The 24674-nt window shown below is 62.6% G+C and overlaps 2 protein-coding genes across 11 annotated transcripts in view; one reads left to right on the top strand and one right to left on the bottom strand.

The window, feature by feature from the left end:
* The window catches only part of GSS (glutathione synthetase), a 496957-nt gene that overhangs the window by 414446 nt on the left and 57837 nt on the right, over window positions 1-24674 (bottom strand). The window lies entirely within an intron of this gene.
* The window catches only part of MTCL2 (microtubule crosslinking factor 2), a 31940-nt gene that overhangs the window by 3889 nt on the left and 3377 nt on the right, over window positions 1-24674 (top strand). For 3 of the 10 annotated variants that reach the window (XR_012777842.1, XM_075516997.1, XM_075516990.1), the window contains exons 2-15: window positions 5341-5565; window positions 7191-7349; window positions 10056-10118; window positions 12984-14216; window positions 15221-15340; window positions 15524-15649; window positions 15988-16251; window positions 16429-16536; window positions 16808-16978; window positions 18057-18308; window positions 18483-18554; window positions 18942-19012; window positions 19267-20716; window positions 20812-20953. Coding sequence is in view for 9 of the 10 variants with exons in the window: in XM_075516997.1 (XP_075373112.1) it covers window positions 5341-5565; window positions 7191-7349; window positions 10056-10118; window positions 12984-14216; window positions 15221-15340; window positions 15524-15649; window positions 15988-16251; window positions 16429-16536; window positions 16808-16978; window positions 18057-18308; window positions 18483-18554; window positions 18942-19012; window positions 19267-20716; window positions 20812-20953 (4456 nt within the window). In the remaining variant the exon portion in view is untranslated. Of the gene's footprint in view, window positions 1-5340; window positions 5566-7190; window positions 7350-10055; window positions 10119-12983; window positions 14217-15220; window positions 15341-15523; window positions 15650-15987; window positions 16252-16428; window positions 16537-16807; window positions 16979-18056; window positions 18309-18482; window positions 18555-18941; window positions 19013-19266; window positions 20717-20811; window positions 20954-21987; window positions 23627-24674 lie in introns of those variants that run through there. The other 7 variants (XM_075516996.1, XM_075516999.1, XM_075516998.1 and 4 more) reach the window with 7 other exon arrangements.

Genomic DNA, 24674 nt, shown 5'->3' with positions numbered 1-24674 from the left:
CTCTGCCTTCCTCCTCCCGCTCTGGGTGTACCGCGTGGGCTGGTGTCTCCTCTTGCCCCTGCTCTCGGGTGCACGCATCTGTTGTGACCCCCCATAAATGGGTTATTTCAAGCATTTCCCCAAAAAGGGCCATTTCTTGTGTGCAGGTTGGCAGCCTGGCGAGGGAGGAGATGTCTCGGGTGTCCTTGTCCCGTCTCGCTGTTGCCGAGCCGTGCGGTGGAGAGCGGCTCCTGGCCCTGCTTAGTGGGCTGGAAAATGTGAGATGCGATACGGCGGCAGCTGCGGAGGGACAGGCAGACAAAGAGTGGGCACGGGAGAGGGTTTGGAGTGAGGGGAGGGGATGCCTGCAAACCCTTTCCTCTCCTCTCTGCAGGAAGGGACTTAGCAAGAGCCATGTAGTGCCGGGAGCACAGTCCTGCCTGCCCCCTCCTGCTCCCTGCCCTGCGTCGCCCCGCGTCCCTCGGGGTTTGCATGCATTTCCCAGCTCCGTGGAGAAACGCGTAGGGTGGGTGCCTCATTTCCCCCGAGGCAGCTGGGGACCAGTGCATGCCACCAGCGAGGGCTCGCTGAGAGCATCCCGCAGGGGCACCCAGGGCTGCATGGGGGACCCGGAGGTTGTGTCTGGGCAGCCTGGGTGCTGCTGGGTCCCAGCTCTGCTGCTGCTCAGATCCTGCCAGGCCACGGGGGCAGGGACCGTGCCGGGGGGCACGGTAACCGCAGGCAGAGCCGGGGCGCAGGGCTCTGCCATGTATCACCCCATCAGCGGCCACCCTGGAAGGGGCTTTGCAGCCTCCTTGCTTTTTTGGATGCTGCACGACACGGGTTGCACGACAGAGAGCCTGCAGCTGATTGCCTGTTAATTTATGGGGGCAGGTGTAAAGCTGAGAAATGTTGATTTTTCCCTCGCCAACGTGCTGTGCTCTCTGCCGAGTGGGAGCTGGCGTGCCGGCCAGGGGCAGGGCGCAGCGGGATGCAGTGTGCAGGCTGCTGTGCTGAGCTCCAGCCTGACATGGAGGGAAGGATGGCCGATGTTTACTGTCGGAGCTGGGCTAGAGCTGCTGTTAGTGCGCCTAAAGAAACCTCTGTGTGTGACACTTGGGTGTCCCTTACCCATCCTTTGACCCATTGCACCCCAGCATGGGCTTGGGGTGAGCTGCATTTGCTGGGACCCCATCGCTGGCAGGGGACGTGCCTCGGCACCCCAGGCAATTTCCTTCAGAAATCCCCTCTGATTTTATTTTTTCCCTAGCAAATTCTAGCATAATTCCCTCTTCTGTCTGGCGAGTGCTCAGAGTTAATTGAAAGCTGCTGCTTTTGTCCTGTAATCTCAGAGGAAGCGGAGCTTGTTGCTCCTGGACGGTAATCGCTGTCTTTGCACGAGGGATCGCAGGCTCTCCTGCGGGTGCAACCGCTGCCAGCGCAGCCCCGAGCTCCGCACAAAGGCGTCGATGCAAAACATAGGCAGCTTCCACCCTTTCTCCTCCTTTGCATCTTGCGCTGAGGTTTGGGGGTACGGGCGGAGGGTGCAAATGCAGGCAGGGCTCTGCTCCCCGGAGGGCTGCCCGTCCCCCCCGGGCAGGCGGCTGCTGCTTGGCTGTGCCCCAGAGCCTGGGGCTGCCAAAGCTGAGGGTGTATGTGCTGTCAGCAGCACGACAGCCAGCCACGTCGTTATTTGCATGATCCTGTTTTGTATCCGTTGCTGCTTTCTGCTTCTAAAAGATAGTGGATCCTGCTGAGGAGCTGCAAGCGTTGCACAGCGCGAGTCCCCTGGTCTGGTCTGAGCTTGCTGCATTCTTGCAGGCGCCTCAGCCAGCGTGTAACTCCCTTGGGCAGGAGATCTGAGGGTTTAACTCTTCTGCTGAAACCCGTGACGGGTCTGATCTGCATTTTGAGGTGTGTTCTGCCATCTCCACTGGTCCCCCCTCCTGCCATGCCGCTGTTCAGGGCCATCACCCTAAAGCTCAGCCCCTTCCAGGTCTTGCCCTTCCTGGAAGAGCCGATGTCCTTCAAGTGGGCGTGTGGACACGGCTGTAGCTGTTACTTTCTCCTACTCTGAAAATGCATGGGTTTTTTCTGAACTGGAACCAGGCACTTTGCATCCCACCTTGCTGCTTCTTTGTTGCCTTAATAATCTCCCCAGGGAGAGACAGTTTCTCCAAGGTTTGCTCAGAGAAGTGTGAAGGTGTATATTATCTCTTTGGTTCCTCCATCGGGTGTAACCTGGCTCCTGCAAAGACAAGTGGAGTGTTTGTTTCTGCACACCATCATCCCTTGGGCATTGAAACAAGTCTCTCTGGACTGCAGATCCCCGGTGTCTTTTCCAAGATGGGTGACTTCTGGCCTAAAAACACCCATGTAACCTTTGCTGCTGCAGAGATGGGGTGAGCACGGATGCAGTGATGGATAATCCTGGAGGATGGAGGGGGTGAGCAGCCCATGGGTGCTGGGAGGCTGTGACTCCACGTAGGGACGGGCGCCTTTTTATTTACTGGACAAGTGGCCAAGCCTGGCAGTCCCCACAGGCAGTTGTGTGGGAAAGAAGTAATTTATCCCGTCCTCAGTGTTGTCTACCTGGTCTCCGTTTCACACTTTATTTAGCATCACTTGTGGTGCTTCTTGCTTGCAATGCCACCCCTGAATTTGGGATGTTTCTTGTGGATTCCTCCCCAGTCCTGGCTCTGCTCTCACCTTTATCCAAATGGATTTTTTGCTTTGATTTTGCTAAGTCGGGCATCAACTCCAGAAAACGTGCAGATGCAAAGGGTGAGGCTCAGTGGCTGTCACGGACCCCCAAACCCGTCAGGGGACCTCTGTGCACCCCATGCGCTGCCTCCAGGCACCACGGGGCTCTTCTGCCCGCCGCAGCCCGGCCGCGGAGGGGTCAGCTTTGCCATCCTAAGCTCTCTTCCAGTTTGCTGGCACTTTTCTGCTCTCCGATCCTAATCCAGTTACGGCTTAGCGGCATGGCTTGCCTCCCAGGGGCGAGCTTGGGGCGGGCTGTGCGGCTGCTGGGCTGCAGCAGCTGCACGGGTTTATTGGCCTTACAGGGTGCGGGCGAATTCCTGCCACTGGAGCGAAGGGAGGCACCGCTTTCCTGGCCCCCCCAGAGCCGGCCCTGTTGCAACCCCCCAGCCCCGCTCCCCACAGGAGCACCCTGCGAAGGAGCAGCTCAGGGCTGTGCCACCAGGCAGCAGCTCGCGCCGGACAGGGTCTCCCCCTAAAATAACGGTTGCTACAACGCGAGGTATAAACAAGCAGGAGCTCTTAGCATGGCGAGCCCAGGCTTCCTTCCAGCAAATGTAAGGTTTGGTTGGGTTTTTTCCAAGGTCCCTGCTCCCTGCCCTGCCCAGCTCCTGCCTGGGGAAGCCACATGGCAAACGGGAGCTGGAGCTCCCTGGGAGTCAGCGCTGGAGCGGGACAGAGGCAGCCCCGTGTGCCTCTGCGATCGTATTCAAGCCACGATTCGCATGACTTTGGTGGTAAAAGGTTGTTTTCCACCGCCCCATCGCAGAGCGCCTGCTCACCTGCGATGCATAATGCATTTTTTTCCCATGAAAGCTCCCAAGGAACAGATCCCATAAACCAGCTCCCTGGGCTGGTTTGGCTGACAGGGGTTTTGCTGGTGTCCCCGGGGTGGTGGCACTGCCGTGTGGGGTGGGCAGTGCTGGCGGTGGGTTTCCATCAGGGTCGTCGCCCCGGGGTGCATCGCAGCCATCGCAGGGCTGTCTGCCGGCACGGGCGGTTCGTCCCTGGGGGGTTTCACACCTGAGCTGTCCGAGGGGCGTTTCTGAAACGTGCCTCCAGTGATGCCCCTCCATGGGACAGTCTCCGGCTGTCCCTGGAGCACCCCGCTGCCCATCTTGGTGCCTTGGGGCTGTTTCTGCCCTGGTGGTGTTCTCGAGACCCCCCAGCAAGAAGCAGAGTGGCAGAGGGTGGCAGGACGCTGGTGGCCACAGTGCAGCCGGGCTCCGGCAGCCTGGGCCAGGAGATAATCCGGGATTGTCTAATTGACGTTCCGTATTTGTCACGTAGTGTTTAAAGCCAACAGTGAGCGACTGTGACTTGTCCCCGCAGCTGCTGCCCCCCCTCCCTGGGCTCGGCTTCGCCTTTTGGGGGAATTCTTGCAGCTGGGGCTTTGTCCGGGCCGGGTGAGCAGAGCAGCGAGCGTGCCAGCGCCTGGCAGAGCCGGCGTGGTGCTGCTGTCTCAGGCTGTGGGTCACTGTCACGGGCGGTGTCGGGAGCAGCGGGCTCCTATCCCCCTCTGCCTGGGGTGAATCAGGGCTGCGCATCCCTGCTGCTGTGCCGGGTCCTCATCTTGTCCCTTCCCGCACTGTGCCGCGGTGCAAGGCGGCAGCGTGAGCCCCTCGCTTTTCAAGTGGCAATCGCATTTGGCAGTGGCGGGAGGTGTTTAGTGGCGGGGTTTTTTGGCAGGAAAGCAGATGCTTGATCCCTTCCCAGGAGCGTGCCAGGTCCACCGGGTCTTGTTGAGGAGGAGAACAGCCGATGTGACGGCTGGAGCATTTGCTTGGAAGATTTGGGTTGAGACCATGTTCAGGGGGACCTGAAAAGAGCTTTGGGCAGCACAGCCTGTGTGCGTCCCCAGGGACCAGAGGGGACAGTCCTTGAGCATCCCCAGTGGCCACAGCTCTGCGCTGGATGGGGAGGTGGCACGGGGGCTGTGGCTGTTGCAGGGGGTCCCACAGCGGCCGTGTGCCGCAGACCCGGAGGAGGCTTTGGGACGTCACCCCTGGCCCTGCTGTGACAGCGATGCCGCGGCCCCACACGGGAGGCTCCGCTGGGCTGGGAGAAGTTTGTCACCGTGAGAGCTGATGAGACCAGGAAGGGGTGGAAGGGGGACCCAGCCCGGCAATCGCTGCTTGGTGGCAAAACGAGGGGCAACCTCTGGTCCCTGGCGCTGGCGGCATCTGACTTGTGTCCCCACGTTGCCTCCCCTGTCCTCGCCTGCCGTCTCCTCCTTCCCTTGCCTGCCTCCCTGACACATCTTTTCCAAAGACAACCTACGTTTTTGTTGCCGCGGCTGCCGCCTGTGCTGCTCCTGCAGCTCCTCTCCCTCCCCCACCTTCCTCTTTCTTTTACCACAAATATTTATAGGCGCCCAGGGTGGCTGTTCCCCCCCGGGTGGCTGGCTCGCCAGTGGGTGATGGTGCCCAGCTGGCTCTGAGCCCTTTTCCTGCAAGGATGGGGCTTGGCCCAAGGGGTTGAAGGTCTGTGAAAATGGCTCATGGGATGGAGGAGGGCAGGGGAGCCATGGTGGGGAGGTGTCCCAGGGGGAAAAGAGGGGAGGGCAAGCTGCGGGGTCTAACATGCATCTCCCCACAGGATGAGATCGAGGAGCTGCGCGCTGAGATGCTGGAGATGAGGGATGTCTACATGGAGGAGGACGTCTACCAGCTGCAGGAGCTCCGGCAGCAGCTGGACCAGGCCAGCAAGACCTGCCGCATCCTGCAGTACCGGCTGCGCAAGGCCGAGCGCCGCAGCCTGCGCGTGGCACAGACGGGCCAGGTGGACGGCGAGCTCATCCACAGCCTCGAGCAGGACGTCAAGGTGAGGCCGGGAGGGCAACGTCCCCATCCGGGCAGTCCCCAGGTGCCCCAAAGTGGTTTTTGGTGAGGTGTGGACATGGTGGCTGGTGAGGCATGAAGGGCTGGCAGGGGATGTTGGGGTGCAGGGAGCTCCACGGGGCTGTGCTGCTTATGGGGCTGTTAATGGGGGCATCACGATTCCCCGCTAGCGGTGGTGATGTGAGAAGTAGGGAGCAGTGCTTTCAGCTCACAGGTGGTCTGGGCCTGGGGGCATCTGGGGGGATCCTGGGGGTGGAGAGGGCCAGCGTTGCCCAAGGATGGGCATCTTGCAGTACCATACATGGGATTCATCCTGTGTGGGCTGGTGCCCAGCCCAGCCGTGTGCCCGGGGGTCGAGCTCCCTTATCCTGCACTGATGAGGACAGGGCCACCGCTGCGGGCTGGAGCAGCACGAGTGGGCGGGTAGGGAGCAGGGGGACCGGGACCCTGAGGACCTGGGAGCTGCTCCTCTCGGCCGTCGGGGAATCCTTGCAGGGCCCCGGGCATCGCGGCGCATTGGGCTGGGGCAGGGACAAGGGGATTTCTGCGGGGTGACGTTGCCTCGCCCTCGCCAGCCGCTGGCCTCGAGGAGCCGCCGGTGCCGGTGAGTGTTTGCTGAGTGCTCTTGCCCGCACGGCCGCTGCCAGGAGCGGGGTGCAGCGGCAGCTGGAGACGGCTCGGAGGGGACGGGCAACAGCTCGAGGAGTAACTTAGTTTTTTGAGCAGAAAACAGCCAGTCCCGGAGCTGAGACGTGCCACAAGTGCGGGGCTGCAAACCCACCTTGCCCTGCCTGTCCTTGCCAGGGGACCGGCCCCCTACCCAAACCGCCCAGCAGCCCCTGGCTTGGGGTGCTGCTGCCAAAAACGTCCCCCTCCAGCTTCTTCCTTTCTGGGAAAGAAAGCACAGCCCATCCTCGGGGGGACGGGAGCCCGACCCCATGGCCTGAGCCCCCCAGCCCTGCAGCGGGGCTTGCTGCTGCCTCCGCAGCGCTGGTACACCGGGCTGGGCAGGGGACCAGGGGGACTGGGGACAATCTTTCCCTTCCTGCAGGTGCAGGAACGAACGCTTTGTGCTGTTAAGCTCCCTTTATGCTGGGGGCTGCCCTCTTGCAGGGATCCGGAGGGGGACCCTGGGCCGTGCCCGGGATGGGTGGAGGCACCCTTCACCCCGGGGGCAGCTGCCATTTTTTTCCGTAACATGATGCAGCAGCTCGCCTTTCTCCCAGCCGGCACAGCTGCTGCCCGCGGCGAGAGGCTGCCTGCTCTGGTGCTGCCCGCCGGCTTTTCCAGCCTGGTGGGGGTTTTTCCAGCCTCGCGGTGTGGGAAAAAAAGTAGAAAAAGGCAACGAGCATCCCACGGCATGGTGTTAAGGTTGGGGAAGGCAGGGTTTGGCCAGGGGATGGGGACGCAGCTGCAAAGGGGGAACAGCGGTCGTGGCGCCCGACGGAGGGGACACACACAGGGGCCAGCACAGTGTCTGCTCCAAAGGGTCTCAGTAACAGCCTGACGATCTCTGTGGGTGTTGCATGAGGATTGTAGGTGCCCAGGCGCTGCGGTCCCAGCCCTGTGCACAGCGCACCCAGCCCGACAGCTCCGTTGTGTCCCCAGGTGGCCAAGGATGTCTCTGTGCGGCTCCACAATGAGCTGGAGGCGGTGGAGAAGAAGAGGATCAGGCTGGAGGAGGAGAATGAGGACCTGCGCCAGCGGCTCATTGAGACAGAGTTGGCCAAGCAGGTGGTGCAGAACGAGATGGACAAGCTCCGAGAGGTGAGGGGGACATGGGAGGGAGGACCGGGAGGGGTCCCCAGGGCTCTGCCCGTAGCAGGTGTCCTGGCCCCGCACTGCGGGATCCCCCATCCCTGCTTGCACTGCTGAAACCCAAACCATGCTGCAGATGGTTGCGAAACCTGAGCAGCGCCTGCCCTCCACGAGGCGTGCTTCATCCCGCCCTGCGGGCACGGGGAGGCTCGTCCCAGGGGGGCTATGGGACGTCCCCCCTGCACTAAAGCCACTTCATGTGTCCTCGGCCACTTGCTCAGCCCTAGGCTGTGCCCAGCTCCCACCGACCAAAGCTCTGCACGACGTGTGGAGTCCACTGTGTCCCTGGCACAGTGCCCGGTGCTGGCTGCATCCTGACCGCATGCTGCTGGTTCAAATTGGGCTGAGCCGCGGGGCTGCATGGCAGCAATGTCCTGCCAGTGTCCCAGCGATGTCCCGGCGATACTGCAGAGCTGGGTGGGTGCACAGTCCCATCTGTGTCCTGGGAAGCCATGTGCCACTCGCGTACCCATACGCACAGGTCCAGGGCGCTCCGTGCCATGCCGGGTTTGGGACCAGCTCCCAGCCAGGAGCAATGTCATCCTCAGTGACAGGAAAGGCATCCCGGTGACAGCGTGGGCTTGTGATCCATCGCAGCACTTGTAACCCACTTCCCTACTGCCCGGGATGCCTTTGGTCCCCGGGGAGCCTCGGCAAGCGGTGCTGGCTGAGCCATCAGGGCAGCGCATGGGAGGAGACGTGCCGTGGCAGAGCGCGGGCCCTGCTCCCACCGAGGATGGGGACACGACGCAGGGAGGGCTCTCTCTGCCCCTAGCCGTGCTCCCCTCCGCGGCAGAGCAGGGAGCCAGTGCACGGCTTGGCATCTCCACAGCCGGCTCCCGTTAACGCCGGGGCCAGCTCCTGGCGAGCCACAGGACCCGGCTACGATGGCACCCGTCCCCTTCTGCAGCCACCTTCTCGCAGGGTGACACAGAGCAGCATCACCCCAGACAGGGTGTCCTGTCCCTCCGCTGCACAGCCTCCGCTAACAGGCGTGAAATGGGTTTCCCTGCAGCCGGCGAATGCGGGCTGAATAACAAACGGCAGCAGTGGGAGCTGGGCTGGAGGACTCTCACGCTTGAAAAACAGGCAGAGAAAATGGTTGCACGGTCAGTGTGCAGGGAGACCTGAGCGCCAGCTGCTGCCTTGCCCTGGCAAAAGAGCGTGGGACAGGATACGGCCCCTCTCTGCAGCTGCGTGAACCCAAAGGAGACGCTGCCGGCTGGCACGAGACCCAGCGCAGCTCAGAGCACAGTTCCCCGAGCTCGGGATGGTGTGTCCCCAGGCTAGCAAGGGCATTGGAGTTACTCAGTGATTGCACAGCGCTAATTAGACAAACAAGTGAGTTAACAGCCCTCCTCCACCTCCTCCCTGCTGCTGGAGGGCGCAGAGCATGGCAGAGCTTGTTAGCAGCCAAGCCAACGTGGAGCGGAGGCTGCGCAGGGCTGGGCTCACCCCTCAGGGCTGATTATTTCTTCCTTCCAAGAGGTTTCGCCCATAATTGGATAATTGTTGGGATGGGCAGATCATCCCCAAAGGCGCATGTGTTTGCCCCTCCGGCTCTACCCCTCTGTGGCATCTCGGGGCGGGGGGGAGGGGCAGGAGAAAAGTGGGACTGGTCCAGGTACCCCGTGCCAAGCCTGCCGCATCGAGCCCGGCCACAACAAGACCCTTAGGCACGGCCACCCCAAGGGATGCACCCAAGGTGGAGCGATGACAGCCGCCATCTGACCCAGGGTGCTGTGCTTGGGGCTGCTTGGGGCTGGGTGATGCCCTTTGCCAGCCCCAGTCCCCAGCACGGTGGGGGCAAGGGATGCCAGCGTGGCACAGCCAGCCCCCGGGAGAGGCTCCGCAGCAGCAGCAGCTCCAGCGATGGTCATGGCCTTAATAGGAAAGCCTGGAGCCCGGCACCTTGGCACAGGCAGCAGCTTACATTTCACAGCTGCTTTCTTTGGCTGCTGGGCCTCAGCGCCAGCTTGGAAGTAGGTCCAGGGCGGTCACGTGGATCGGCCGGTGCTCGTGGGGGGCTGCGTGGATGTTCTCGAGGGTTTTCCCCCAGCTCCCCTCCCCATGTGACTGGCCCTGCTCTGGGCACCCGCTTTTTTCCCCCCTGCCAGTATCCCTTATTGCTCTGTCTGGCCTCCCCATCTCCCGGCTGTCCTCGCTAGCCTGGAGATCATCCCTTGTGTCTCCAGAGACCCCGAGGGCAGAGTCAGCATCGTCCTGCTGAGAAGCCCTCCCCATAGCTGAGCGACCAGGACACGTCCCTTGCTTGGGGAAGAGGTGATGGGGAACATCATAATCTGCTGCTCCCACGCTGGGATGCCCCGAGAGCCGTCCCTTGGCTTGGGGGTTGGATTCCCTGCTCCATCCAGCCGTGACTCAGCCTCTCCACCGCTCATTTCCTGCTCACTCCTGCTCTCTCACTGCTCGCTTGCCTGCAGGGGGAATTTCTGGCCCAACCTCATGATATGATGCTTGCCAGTCCAGCTCCCCCAAAGCAAAGGGCCTCAGCCGACTGGGGCTCTGGTGTTTTCCTGGGGTTCACAAGTGGCTGGAGAAGTCAGTGTTGATGTCCATCCATGCTGGGTCTGTCTGTCCGCACCGGGTTGCCATGCCATCACCGCGGGTAACAGCTCTCTCTTCTCTCTGCAGAATTCCCTGAAGAAGCGGGGGTCTCGCTCCATCGGGAAGACAGAGAAGAAACCGTCAGTGCAGGTATCGGTGCCGGCGCGTCCAGGGCACGCCACAGTGGCCCACCAGCACCCCAGGTCGTGGTGCCAGCTGGAGACTACGCCTGGCCCAGAAGTAAATCTGGGCATGGCAGTGCCATCCCCTCCCTTGCAGGGCTTTCCTGCCTTTCAGAGACCCCGCATAAGGGAGGGATTGATGTGCTGGGCCGTCCTCATTGTCCTCAACCGCTCCCTTGTCTCATTTATCAATGGAGCATCAGTGGCCGGCTGGTGGCTTTAACCCTTTCCGTGTGTCAGGACTGCAGTAAGGAGCCGAAGGACTTTGGCCTTTACATGGCAAAGCTGCTTCTGCTCTTGGGTTGCGGCTGTTGCAGCCTGCGTCCCTCCTGCTGGCCCCAGCAGCCATGCTGGAGGGTGGCCCGAGAGCCCCACGGGGTTTGGGGGAGCTGAGGGTCCCCATGGGGAGCGGCTCGATGTCCCCACCCCGCGCCAGGCTGCTGGGGCAGAGCAGGGGAGGAGGGATTTGCTGGCGGCAGCAGGATTTCAGCTGTCACTTGCTGTTGGGCTGAGCTGCTGTGACTTGCTAATGCTGTTACGGGGGCTTGGAGGGGCAGAGCTGCTGTTGCGGGAATAGAAATGCAAGTGTTTTAATACTGGAAAAATCCTCTTTCAAAGGCAAAAGACCTGAAAGGTTTATTTTGAGGAGTAGATCTGCTCCCCCAAAGCTGGGGCAAGGAGGGAGACCCTGTCAAGACGCTCCTGCTGTGCGCTGCTGAGAGCATCTCATGGCGGGGACCCCGAGCACCCCGAGGGTTCCCGGGTGACCTGTGTCGTTGCTGGCACAGCCCACTCTGTGCAGCCGCAGGACGGGGATCCCCAGGCCCTCAAAGACTTTCTTTCCCCTTCAGTCTTTTATTTATCATCTCCCTTTAACTCCACTGTTGAGAGCCCTTTCAGGCCAGCTGATGGTCCCAGAGTCCTGCCCTCCATTTCCCTAACGAGCAGACCGTGGCTTTGCACCTACACCCAGCTGTGCCCCGAGCCGAGGGAGCTGTCGGGGAGTCCCTCCGTCACCCCCCTTCCCGAGGCTGAAATACAGCCCCTCCTCTGCTTCCTCCCTGGGCTGCACTAAAACCCCCCTCTGCTTCCCACGTCCCCACGGAGCCAAGACCCCTCAGGCTGGGGATGTGGGGCTGGATGCGGCCCCAGCTCTGCGGTGGGACCGATGCTCCAGGAAGGGGCCGGTGCTGGAAAGCAAACCCCGAGCTTCCTCGGGTGCAGATGCCGCTGGACGTGGCCCCCCCGCCGGCGCTCCCTCTCCCGCGCAGCCGTGGCCCGGTGGCCCTGCGGGCACAGATGCTCGTGACTCATCGGTGGCTTCCTGGGCCCCTTTCCTGCCCGGCTGCGCTGGGCGAGCACCAGCGCTCACCGAAAATGGAGCTGGGGGGCACAGACTCAACACTGAGGTCTGCCCCGGACCCCCGGAGCACTCAAGGTGGTCTGGGGGACGTGTGTGTCCCTCCAGCCATGCCAAGGGGCAGAGGGACATGCCGGGCTGCTGCTTTTTTTTTTTCCCTGGAAAAACAGGAACTGAGGTCATGTCTGCCCCGGCGGGGAGAGCTGCCCGCACCGGCCCTCCCCTAATCTCCGCAGCTAATTAGGGGGGGCACGGCTTTAATGCGCCTTAGCGAGGCCGCGTCTCCACGCGCAAGCGCGGAAGAGCAGCAGGGTGGTTCCTGCGGTCACGGCAGGGCGCTTGGGGAATAAAACAGCACCCCAAACTCCTGGGCCCCCCCCATTGCCCCTGCCCTCGATATGAGCAGCCCAGGAAGTTTGCAGAGTAAATAGCTGCTATGGGGTTTGGGGGGGTGAGCGTGGGCATGGCTGAGGGGGGCTGGGGGGTCAGGAGCACCCAAAGAGGGGGGACAGCTTGTTTCTGCCAGCCAGTGAAACAGGAAAGGGGATGAGTTCAGCCAGGCAGAGGGCTGCCGGGGCCAGCAGCCACCCGGCCAAAGGGCTCAGCCACCTCCAGCACCCGCCCGGGGCTCCAGCGGGTGCCGAGGGGCGAGGGTCGCAGCCCGGCAGGTCCCCTCCTGGCAGTCAGAGCGCTGGAGCTCAGAGCACTCGAGTGACCCCACGGCACGGGAAGCCGTGAGCTGGACATCAGGAAATCCTGGTCCTCCATCCAAAAAGCTTTCCAAAGCAGAGAAACGGTCTGCCTGGGCAAATGGCCAAGATTCTAACTGCTAAATTTAAAAAAAAACGCGTGGAGAAACGGTCACAAGAAGCAAAGGGGCTTGGGAAGGGAACAGCGAGCTGATGCGGGCGGTTTGCCTGGGTTTTCTGTCCCCTGGCAAGGTGATGGCAGCAAGGACAAGTGCTGGGCGAGGGCTGGGACTTCGGGAGGTTTCCAGCTGAAACCGCTGCTTCTCCGCCCCGTGATGGAGCGTTTGGGGCTGAGCGGGAGGAGCAGAGCCCCGGCGGGGGGGTTGCGGTGGCAGCAGCACCAGTTGTTTCAGCGTTTGCCAGCTTTCGGGAGGAAACCTTGTTGGTGGCTTTTATTTTGCTCTGCGGAGTCTGACAGCTTTCCCTCCCCCTCCTCCCCACGGTGGATCGGGCTGCGGCAGGACTGGGCTTGGTCCCCGCATCCCCGGCGGTGGCTCCATGTCCTTCCTCACCCAGGCATCCTGCCCTGTGTCCAGGCTCTCCTGCCCTGTGTCCAGGCTCTCCCTGAAAGCCTCCAGGATGGATCTCAAAGTTTTTTCCCCTCCATGAGGGCGGCTGCAGCTTCCCCGGGATCACCGGGGTGGGAGGGTGGCATGTCCCCAGGGCTCGCTTGGAGCCACCGTGGCCCCTGGGAGCACTTTTCTAACGCCTTCTCGGTCCCCAGGAGGACAGCGCAGACCTGAAGTGCCAGCTGCATTTTGCCAAGGAGGAGTCGGCCCTGATGTGCAAGAAGCTGACCAAGCTGGCCAAGGAGAACGACGGCATGAAGGAGGAGCTGCTGAAGTACAGGTCCCTGTACGGGGACCTCGACAGCTCCCTCTCCGTGGAGGAGCTGGCTGACTCTCCCCATTCCCGGGAGGCTGAGTTGAAGGTCCACCTCAAGCTGGTGGAGGAGGAAGCCAACATCCTCAGCCGGCGGATAGTGGAGCTGGAGGTGGAAAACCGCGGGCTGCGGGCAGAGATGGACGACATGAAGGGCCAGGGGGACAGAGAGCTGCCGGGGCAGGATGCACGGTTCCTGGCGGGCATCTCGGGCTGCGGGGACACGGGGGACACGGTGGCGGAGCTGCGCCGGCACCTGCAGTTCGTGGAGGAGGAGGCCGAGCTGCTGAGGCGCTCGCTGCTGGAGCTGGAGGACCAGAACAAGCTCCTCCTGAACGAGCTGACCAAGTACAAGTCGGACCATGAGCTGGATGTGACGCTGTCAGAGGACAGCTGCTCGGTGGTCAGCGAGCCCTCGCAGGAGGAGCTGGCCACGGCCAAGGTGCAGATCAGTGAGCTGAGCGGCAAGGTGAAGAAGCTGCAGTACGAGAACCGCGTGCTGCTCTCCAACCTCCAGCGCTGTGACCTGGCCTCCTGCCAGACCACCCGGCCCATGCTGGAGACCGACGCCGAGGCTGGCGACTCGGCGCAGTGCATCCCCACCTCCGGCTGGAGGGATGGGATGGGCAGCAGCGAAGCCGACGGGCAGGACAGGATGCCCGGCGGTAGGAAGGTGCCCGATGGTCCCACCAAGCTGCTCAAGCCCAAGGACCTGGAGACCTTGCTGGGCATCCGGGACCAGGCGGCACTCATCAGCAAAGCGATCGATGTCTTGATTTCGGATGCCAACGGCTTCACCTCCGGGCTGAAGGCTTGCTTGGACAACGAGTGCGTGGGGGGGCTGCTGGGCGAGGTGGTGGGTAGCGGCGGCGAGAGCCCCAGCGATGCCAAGCTGATGAACGTGCTTCTCATGCGGCTGGGCGTGCTCCAGCAGGACCTGGGCTGCTTCGCAAGGAAAGTGGACCACCTCACCAGCGGCCTCAAGGAGCACACGGACTCTTTCCCCTTCTCTGGCCCCGGCAGCCATGACGCCACCAAAGAGGGGCTGCAGAAGGAGCATGCCTCTGACTTCCAGGTACGGGCTTCTTCCCACGTCCCCCGCAGCTGCTGCCGCTTTATTTGCTGCCCCGTTTCCTCATGCTTTAACGGAGCAAACCCCGATCCCCAGCGTAACCTCCCTCCTGCCTCTCCAGAGCAAAACCCAAACTAACACCTTGCTGCATGCCAGTGGCACCGGGGACAAGGTAGGACTCTGCTCCAACAGAGTGTGCCCAGGGCAGGAGGCGGTGGGCATCCTGGCACACGCTGGCATGGGCTGGTCGTGCCGAGGCTGCCCTGCCCACACCAGGGGCTCTCGGGTGCGATCCCACCTTAGCAGGGGACGACGTTTCGGCTGCTCTCCCCCGGCTCAGCCCGACATCCCTGGCTCGGAAGCTCTTTGCTTAGTGGGGATGAGCTGGGTGGGAGGAGAGCAGCCTGCAGCCTCCTGAAAGCAGCCCAAATTGCGGGGACCCCAGTTGCAAGAAGCCTCAGCCCCCAGTGGTACCCAGGCAGGGTAATTTGGAGAGCAAAGGCTCCAGGGCAAATCTGCATCTGATGGGGAGCACCTTTGGAGCAGCGGAGAGCAGCTCGTGCCCTGCCGTCTCCCTCCTCTCCGGGGGGCCCAGCTCATGCCGGGGGCCAGGGATATCGATGGTGGTTGGGGCCACGGGCACGAGCCCCTTTCTGGAGCACACTCGCTTGTTCAGAGTCCTATTTTTCTGCATGTGGTCCCACCAGCCCCAGGTCCCAGTCTCCCCCAGTCACTGCATGGCACCGTAACTGGTGTTTGCACATTTTTTCCCTCTTTCTCTCTTTTTTCCCCTTTCCCCAAACAATCCAGGCCACGTGTCTCCTCATCCTGTGTTTCCTTTTGGTTTCCGCATTGTCTCCCGCCATGGTGATGAAGCTCCTTCTCCTCCTCATCCTTTTTGTTGTCTTGTAGTTCTTTACTGTTTCGGAGACCCATTGTTTTGTTTTCTGGCTTTTTTTTCTTCCCGCTCTTTTGGTTTGTTCTCATTAACTTGCCCACGCATGCAGCAGCCTGATTTTAGGGACGCCGACCCTTACCGCATCCCCCACACCAAGGACACGGACCCCGCGCATCCCCGGAGCTACAAAACCTGCCGGCCTGAGGAGAACGACTCCTACGCCACCGAGGTACGATGCAGGCGGGAAGCCGCGTCCCCTCGGCCAGCGGGGCTGGGGACAGGGCTGCGGGGATGGGGCTGTCCCTCTTGAGAGCCGGGGACAAGGGAAGCTGCAGAGCTCCACCGGGAGGGACGTGGGGAGGCGCGGCCGGGCACAGCCCACCGTCCCCATCCCCTCCCCGGGCTGTTGCAGATGAAGGAGCTGCAGCTGGTGCTGTCAGAGGCCAACGAGAGCCTGCGGGGACTGCAGGAGCAGCTCTCACAGGAGAGGCAGCTGAGGAAGGACGAGGTGGACAACTTCTCACAGAAGATCTGCCAGGTGAGTAGGCAGCAGCCCCGATCCCTGGGAGACAGGGGTCCCCACACCCACAGCCGTGCCACCTCCAGCCCCAGGCTGATGACCCGCTTGGGGACCCGGGTGTCACCCAGGACCGCACACAGCATGTCCCATCTTCAAGGGACACAGGGGCTGAGTACACTCCTCCTTGCACACGGGCATGCAGCCATGCAGGGCTTCCACCCATGGCGAAGCCTCGTTGGCCCCACTGTCCCCCGCGTGCTGCCAGGGCCTCGCAGCTCCCCAGGGGTGTTAAATATGGGGCCGACACCAGGCTCGGTCCAGAACCTGGGGCAGAGGCACCACATCACAGCCGCCAGCCCCTGTCTTGGAGCCCGCGCATCTCTCCCCAGCTGAAGGAGGACCACCAGAAAGCACTGCTGCGGCGGGAGTTCGAGCTGCAGAGCCTGAACCTGCAGAGGCGGCTGGAGCAGAAATTCTGGAGCCAGGAGAAGAACCTGCTGGTGCAGGAGTCGCAGCAGTTCAGGCAGAGCTTCCTCCTGCTCTTCATGAAGCTCAAGTGGTTCCTCAAGCGCTGGCGCCAGGGCAAGATGGTGCACAGTGAGGGCGAGGACTTTTTGGAGGTACTGTGGGCTGAGGGGCTCCCCCCTCGGCTGCCGTGGAGGTCTGACCATGCTGTCCGGCATCCCCGGGGCTGTCCCTTGTGCCTGCTTGTCCCACCCAGGGCTGCTTGGGTGTCCCCCATCCATGGCCATGGGCTGTGGGACCCCTCATCACCCCGGCTGTGGTGTCTCCTGCAGGTGAACAGCATGAAGGAGTTGTACCTGCTGCTGGAGGAGGAGGAGCTCGCCCCGCAGCAACAGGCGGACAACAAGACGTGCGCCGGGGACGCCTGGACCCCCAACACGGTGAGCAGGGTCCCCACAAGCCCAGGGGTGGGCAGGATCAGCCTCCACTCCAGCTGCGTGGCATGGGGTGGTGGCTCATCTCGGGGTGCGTGGCTGGGAGGGGATGCTCCCTGCTGGCATGTCACCCGTAGGGGTGGTCCCCTGCCCTGGTGGCACACCCGGCAGCCTGCAGGGCTGGGAGGCAGAGAGGGCAGCTCCCACAGGGTCCCACCCCGTTGGGTCCCCTCCGGTGCGGGACCCCAGCTTCCTCCGCTCACCCCTGATCTCCCAGCAGCCCAACGAGTGCATCAAGACGCTGGCGGACATGAAAGTGACCCTGAAGGAGCTGTGCACGGAGCTGCGGGAGGAGCGGCGCGGTGCCAGCGAGCTGCAGCAGCAGTTCACCAAGGCCAAGGCTGCCTGGGAGATGGAGCGTGCCGAGCTCAAGTGCCACATCACCCAGGTGGGAGCCCCGGGCACCCCGCGGAGATCCCCCTTGCCTGGTGGGGACGGGGGGCTGGGGGGCTGCCTGCGCCGAGTGCCAAGTGCTGGCTGTTGGGCAGCGCTGGGAGGCCGGGTGGCACTGTGGGAATCTTAATTAGCAGCCGCTCCGGCAGGCGAGTTTCTATAGCAACGGGGCTGGCACGAAAATCTGACTGTGGAGCAGCAGAGGATGCTCTTTATTCCTCCGCTGGGTTTGTCTGGGGCGGACGGGATGGTACTGGGGCTCAGCATCCCTCCCCAGGACAGGCATCTGGGAGGGACGTCAGAGCCCTCTTCTTCTCCCCCGGGTCATGGCGGAGGTGGGGGCTCTGCACCCCCGCGGATGCTGCAAGAGGGACGTACGGCTGCGGTGAGGGCAGGAGGTGGCGGGAGGGCAGCCTCGGCGCTGGGGGAAGCTCCTGCCCGCAGGAGCAGTCCCATCGGTCCCCCAGCCCTGCCCTCACAGTGATGAGGGTTTTCCGCTCCCTCGCACTGTGCTGGCAGCAGCCCGTGGCCGTGCATCAGCTCTGCTCCTCAGAGCGGGTGCCAGCACCTCCCAGGCGGGATTTCTCCAGGCAGAGCTCAGCGGTGGTCCCCAGTTCCCCTCTCTCCCCGCCAAAAGAGAGCAGAGCTGCTGCGGTGGCAGCACCCCAGTTTCAGGTGCCTTCCCGGCTGCCAGCGGCAGCAGCATCCTCGGGGTCCGCTCTGCCGGCCCGGCACGTGATGCTGCCCCTCTCCAGGAGCCGGGTCCAGCAGGCAGCATTGCAGGCAGAGCACAGCCGAGCAGGCAGGACATTCATCCCGCATCCCACTGGGTGACCGTCTGCCCGGCCGTCTGGCGTGACACGGCTGCGAGCCAGGGCCAGCTGCAGCTCGGCTGCGCCCACGGGCGAGCCGTGCTGTGCAACGCGGCCTTGGGGACACGGTTATTGCCCGACCTGGGCAGCGTGGGACCTGCACTGGGAACCGGGATGCCCACAGCCTTGCCCCTTTGCTGGGGATGTCCAGCACCATGCTGGAGCCATGGGTCCCCCACAGCCACCAATGTGTCCCCGCAGCTGGAGTCGAAGGCAGGCAAAGGGATCACGGAGCGTGCGCTGCCGGACTGGAAGGTGGCGTTGAAGAGGGAGCGTGAGGAGCACCAGCATCTCCTAGCTGAGTCCTACAGCGCCGTCATGGACCTCACCAAGCAGCTGCAGATTAGCGAGAAGAACTGGAACCAGGAGAAAGTGGAGCTGCTGGCCCGCTTCAAGGAGGAGCAGCAGCAGGCAGAGCAGCAAGCGAAGGACCTGCAGAACAAAATCAACCAGGTATGGTGTCCCCCCATCGTGAATGTGACCTCCAGCCTCTGCCGCTTGCCCTTGGTGTGTGCCCCGAGAGCGTTTGCATGCTCTCGGGGCACGCACCGAGGGCAAGCGGCAAATGCTTTTGCTTGCCCAGATGGGCATGTGTTGCACACATTGTGTGACCAACACATTCTCCAGTTGCAGAAAGGAGCCAGCCCATGGGCACTGAAGCACTCTGAAATGGAGAAGCATGGCAGCAACTGGAAAGAGGTGGGCAAGAGAAGGCGGAGGACTCTTGGGGTGCTTGTTGAGCTCAGGGCTATGCTAAGGGTTAGATGGGAGGTCATGTGAACCCCAAATAACACCCCTTTGAACAGCAAACAAGGCTGCAAGGGGGAGCACCAGGGACTGGGGAGAATGAGAGGGTGGAGAGTATGGCTGAACCGCAAGGGCTTTAGTGGAGTTGTAAAAACTTGATTTAAAATAGATGAGGGCACAGTGAGCCCCATGTAGCCCTGGGAATGGGATGCTGGGCCTGGGTGCATGGAGGAGGGTGGTGGTGCTGGAGAGGAGCAGGGTGCAGCCCCAGCTCCAGCCCGTCTGTGTACTTTGGTCCTGTGCATGCTGACACCAGAGCTTTCTTCTGTGTCCTCCTAGGCTCTCAATGAAAAAATCACAGACAAAGAGACAATCTCTGAAGCAGAAGCCAAGGGAACCAACCTCAAAAGGTGAGTGCGCTGGTGCCTGCATGGTCCCCGGGGCACAGAGGAGGCTGCATGGGGCTGTCCCCGGGCTTGGCAGCCCTGGCAGCCGGGAGGGAGATGCAGCCCTGATCCAGGGTTGTCCTGGAGGCCAGGGGCTCCCATGAGGAGCAGGACTGGGTGCCCAGGAGGGTCCCGTTGGGAGGGAGTGAGGTGCCTCTAGCTGCTCCCCAACCTGCTGCCCTGTCCCCTTGTGAGCCCCGTTCTCTCTCCTCCCACAGGACCAAGTCCGTTTCCTCCATGTCAGAGTTTGAAAGCTTGCTCGACTGTTCTCCCTACCTCCCTGCAAAGACCGCGCCAGGACTGGGCGACCATTCCCGGGGCAAAAAGGCATCCACGGCTGCCCAGCTGCTGCCCAACGGGATCCGGGACAGTGCTGGTGTTCCTCCCTCAAACTGTACATATGTGAATATTGAGCAACCTCCCCCCGACAGCCTGGCCAAGGAGAAGCTGGGCATCTCCTCCTGGGACTACTCGCGGGCACGCAGCCTCTCCAGGCACGACCCAGCCCAGAAGCAAATGCAGAGGAGCTACACGGCACCCGACAAGACGGGGATCCGCATCTACTACAGCCCGCCGGTGGTGCGGCGGCTGGAGGCACCTCTGGTGCACAACAAGGAGGGGAAGATCATGATTGAACCCGGTTTCTTGTTCACCATGGCCAAGCCAAAGGAGCCAGAGGAGTCGACCAGCGCTGAGAGCACCTACAGCCAGTGGCTGTGCAACTTCTCCAAGCAGCAGCGGGAGCTGCTGGACGGCGGCACAGTGGAGAGCGTGGTGTCGCCGGTGCCCCGCTTCCCCCCGTCGCTGCATGACTTGGAGATCTCCGGCAACATGAGCGATGACATGAAGGAGATCACCAACTGCGTGCGGCAGGCCATCCGTTCCAGCTCGCTGGAGAGGAAGGTGAAAAGCACCTCCAGCCAGACAGTGGGGCTGGCCCACGTGGGGACGCAGACCATCCAGACGGTGAGCGTCGGCCTGCAGACTGACCTGCCACGCAGCAGCAGCATGCACAGCAAGAGCTGGTCCCCGCGCAGCTCCTCCCTTGTGTCCGTGCGCAGCAAGCAGATCTCCTCCTCCCTGGATAAAGTCCACTCCAGGATTGAGCGGCCGTGCTGCTCCCCAAAATACGGCTCTCCAAAGCTCCAGAGGAGGTCTTCCTCCAAGCTGGATGCCTCCAAGGACAGGAGCCTCTGGAACCTGCACCAGAGCAAGCAGAACGGCTCTGCCTGGGCCCGCTCCACCACCACCCGTGACAGCCCCGTCCTCAGCAATATCAACGACGGCTTGTCCAGCTTGTTCAGCGTGGTGGAGCACGCGGGCAGCACCGAGTCCATCTGGAAGCCGGGCTGCCCTGAGAGCAGCCGGGCCAAGCCTGAAGCACCCAAGTACGGCCTCGTGCAGGAGTTCTTCAGGAACGTCTGTGGGCGGGCGCAGAGCCCCACCGCCCCCCCAGAGAAGAAGGAGGCCACCGGGGAGGAGGGCAGCAAGAGAGCCGAGCACCCCAGCCCAGCCACCCACCACCCAGCCGAAAACATCTCCCGCATCTTGAACAAGAAAGTCCTCAAGCAGAGCAGCTGCGAGGACCCCAAGCCTTCGTCCCCTGGCCAGGGGAGTAAAGACGCAGCCCTGCGGGACCCCGACCTCATCTCGGCCATAGCCAGCGAGGTAATGAGGCAGGGTGCCCCCCGGGGTGTCCCACTGTGGCGGGCGACGGGGTCCCTGACCCCTCTAACCCCCCTGTGCCCTGTATATCTTTGCAGGACACGGCATGTGACTGCAGCTCCCAGTCCCTCACCTCCTGCTTTGCCCGGCCGTCCCGTTCCACCGTCCGCCATTCCCCCTCCAAGTGCAAACTGCACCCCGCGGAACCCCCCAGGGCGGAGGAGAAGCCGGGGGCCTCGAGTGAGTGAGGACGGGGGGCCGGGGGACACAGCGTGCCTGCTTTTCACTCTCCTGCCGGAAGAGCGCCCGTGCTGACGCCCCGCGGGGGCCCCTCTCGGAGGCGGCGCAGGCGCATCTGTCTCCTAACCGTCCCCTCGCCCCCGGGGACGCTTACGAAGCAGATGTGGAGCCGGCGGTGGAGGCTGCCGGCAACCCTGGGGTGCGCGGGGACATCCCGCTGGGGTGGCTGCCTCAGTTCCCACCTGTGTGGAGACCCACTCCCTCGGAGCCACTGCCGGCACTGAGGGTCCTCGCCAGTGCCCACCACCCTGGGAATGTCAGCTGAGACCCCGTCATGCCGAGGGCTCGCCGGGGCCCCGAGAAGGGGAGAGCAGCCAGGGAAGGCTGCTCATGTAGATAGGGCAGGGCCGGGGCAAAGCACGGCAGGGACACCGTATGGATGCGATGGATGGAGGCGTGATGCCGTGTTGGCCCCTTAGGGCGGAGGGTGCTGGCTCCGGCCCCTGCGGCCGCTGCCAGCGCTGCCCGCCCTGCCCGAGCTCCAGCGCATCGCTGCCAGCCCCGACTGCGGCACAGTTGCATCAGCCGCGTGGCCGCGCGTGCTTCCCAGGCAGGAAGGAGGCGGGGAGGGACCCTGCGGTCACCCGGGCTGGGCTGGATGTGGGGGCCCTCCCTGGCCACCCTTCTGCTCTGGGGGGGGCTGCTGAGGTCCTTCACTGCTGGGAAGGGTCCAGGCAGTCCCACTGGCTCCTCCAGCCGCAGAGATGGGGCCACGGGGTGCACAGTGTGGGGAGAGACAGCGTGTGCACGCGTGTGTGTGCGCTCGTGTGCGTGCATATCTCCTGCCACCATCCTGAGGGGCCACGGCTGTGATGCCCCCTGCATTGCACCCACCTCCCTGCCTGCGGCCACTTGTAGTTATTTGCTCCTCCAAGTGCTGAACATACAGAATATACATATTTCTCTTTTTCTTTTATTTCTTTTGTTGTTTTTTTTTTTTTTCTCCACTTTTGGCTCTGCCCAATTCCGGACAGCCTGCAATGTAAAACCAAGTGCATTTTAAAAATACCGAAATGAGTTACATTGGAGATGCACCAATTGGATTAAGAGATTGTGGGTTGGGAGGCTGCAGCGTGGCCTGCGGTCTGCGCCGCGTGTCCCTTGGTCGCCACCAGAAACAGCCTTATCCGGGGAGCGGGGGGGGCAGTGGCCGCAGCCCCCCACGGCAGCGCAGAGCTCCCGGGGGCTGGGGAGCTGCATCCCAGCCCCACGCAGAGCAGCGTTGGTGCCCCTGTGCAGCCCCAGGAGAGAACAGCAATTTTAGAGGAGGCTGCCTGACCTATTTTCAAGCTGCCTGCCAGGGGCCAGGCAGGGATTCACCCAGATGGAGCTGCCTGCAGGTGCCCCTGCCTCCTGGGGCTCTGTGCGTTGCTCAGGGGCTGTGTACCTTGCTCTAGGGGCTCTATACATTGCTCAAGGGGCTCTGCGCGTTGCTCTGGGGCTGTGTACCTTGCTCTAGGGGCTCTATACATTGCTCAAGGGGCTCTGCGCGTTGCTCTGGGGCTTTGTACGCTGCTCCAGGACCTCTGTGCATTGCTCTTGGGTCCGTGTACGCTGCTCCAGGGGCTGCGTATGCTGCGCCAGGGGCTCTGCCCATTGCTCTGGGGCTCCGTACACTGCGCCAGGGGCTCTGCCCGTTGCTCTGGGGCTCCGTACACTGCTCCAGGGGCTCTGCCCGTTGCTCTGGGGCTCGTACACTGCTCCAGGAGCTCTGCGCATTGCTGTCATCTTGCAGCTTCGCTTAAAAAATGCTCCTGCTGCCGAAGCTGCTGCCCCCTCCCGTCCAGCCGCACGCTGCCCGCAGCAGGCAGGCTGCATCACTGCCACGTCGCAGCCTCCGTCAGCATCTCCGCGACGGCCGCTCACTGCCTGTGTCTCCGGACACACCAGCATCAGCCAGGGCCCAGCAGGCCCAGCACCGATGGCCTTTTGCTCCTGCGGCGCCTGCCCGGCCCCACGGGGACCCTCATCACCCGAGTGCGGGACGCGCGGGGCAGGCGCTGCCCACCCTCACCAGCAGCCGGGGCCAGGCAGCATCCCTGCCTGCCACGGAGAAGTCGGGTCCCTGCACCCCAGCAGCGCTGCCACGGGCAATCTCCTGCTGTACGTAGATCCTTTTGGGGTGGTTTTTAGCATTTTCATGGATAACTGGGGTTTTGGTTTTGTTGTTGTTTTTTTTTAAAAGACTCTCTAGTTTTGGAATGTGGTTTCTCATTTTTACAACTGCCTTTTAATTATTTGTAATATTGGTCAGTTCTGTCTTACTCTGTAAATAGCGGTGCTGGGCATTACCGGCGGGGCCAGGGGCCGGCAGGGGATTCACAAAGGCGACGGGGAAAATTTGCTTGAGGTGTGGAGGCGGCCGATTTGGCCCCAGCCCCCGCGCAGCCTCTGCCCCCATCCTCCCCACACGCCAGCACCCGGCCTGGGGAGAAGCTTTGGGCAAAGCCACGCTTGCCCCTGACCTGTCCTCCTGCTTCCTCTCGCCAGCCCATGCCAAGGTCGCATGAAGGGCACCTTCTGCCCCAATGACAGGCCCCCTGCCCGCCCCATCCTGCACCCCCGTACCATGCCTGCTTGTTGTGTGATGAATAAAGGCCCTGCAACCCCTCACCCATGCCCTTGGTGCTGCCTTCCCGGGCTGCGGCGGGAGGACGGTGATGTCTGGTGAACCGGTGCCGCCGTGGAGGGGAGTGTGGGGTGGCTGGGGCACCCATGTGTGGTGAGATCCACCTAGCTCCTGTCTCTCCATCCCACCAGCTGCCCAGCCCACACACAGTGTCCCGTTGTCTCCGCGCCCGCCTGCCTCTCCCTGATCCCATCCCCGTGTGCTGACCCCAGCTGTGCCACACCACCATGGCTCCCTGTCATCGCCCGTGGGTCCTCCACAGCCTCACTGCCAGGGCTGTGTCACCGTGCACAGGACTCCTCTCGGTTCCATGTTGTTCTTGTGATGCTGGTGCTTCCTACACTTCCCCTGTCCCATCCTGCCCTCCCCAGCCTGCATGCAGACCCCACAGCCCCTTTCCCATTGCTGCCCATGGCTTCTTGCCCTTGTGCCCCTCATCACCTGTAGGTCCCAGCCTCCTCCAGGCTCACTACATTAAACTGTCCCTCCCTGAGGTCCTCCATGGCCCACCATGACCCACCCCTCCTTTTGCTCCTCCACCATCCTTCACGTCCCATCTGTTTCGTCCCTGCTCTTTGATCCCACATGTCCCATCCTTCCTTCTTGTTATCCTCCATCCTCAATCACATCCCTTTCTTCCTTCATGTGCTCTTCCATTGCCCACCATGTCCCATCCTTCTTTATTCTGCTCTTTCATCACCCACCTAACTCATCCCAGCCCTCCTTCCTGTGCTCCTCCATCACCCACCCATCCCATTCCTCCTTCCCATGCTCCATCATCCACCATATCCCATCCCTCTTTCCTGTTCTCCATCACGCCCCATACCCCATCCCTTTTCCTGTGCACCTCTATCTTTCATGTCCCACCCCTCCTGCTGCTCCTCCATTGTCCGCCCATCCCATCCCTCCTTCCTGTGCTCCTGTCACCCACTGTGTCCCATCCCTCCCTGCCATCCTCCTCCATCATCCACCACATCCCATCCTGTACTCCTCCATTGGCCACCATGTCCTGTCCCTCCTTCCTGTGCTCCT

The sequence above is a fragment of the Mycteria americana genome, chromosome 14 (assembly GCF_035582795.1).
Source record: "Mycteria americana isolate JAX WOST 10 ecotype Jacksonville Zoo and Gardens chromosome 14, USCA_MyAme_1.0, whole genome shotgun sequence".
Classification (NCBI taxonomy): domain Eukaryota; kingdom Metazoa; phylum Chordata; class Aves; order Ciconiiformes; family Ciconiidae; genus Mycteria; species Mycteria americana.
This window is presented reverse-complemented; position numbering and strand designations above follow the sequence as displayed.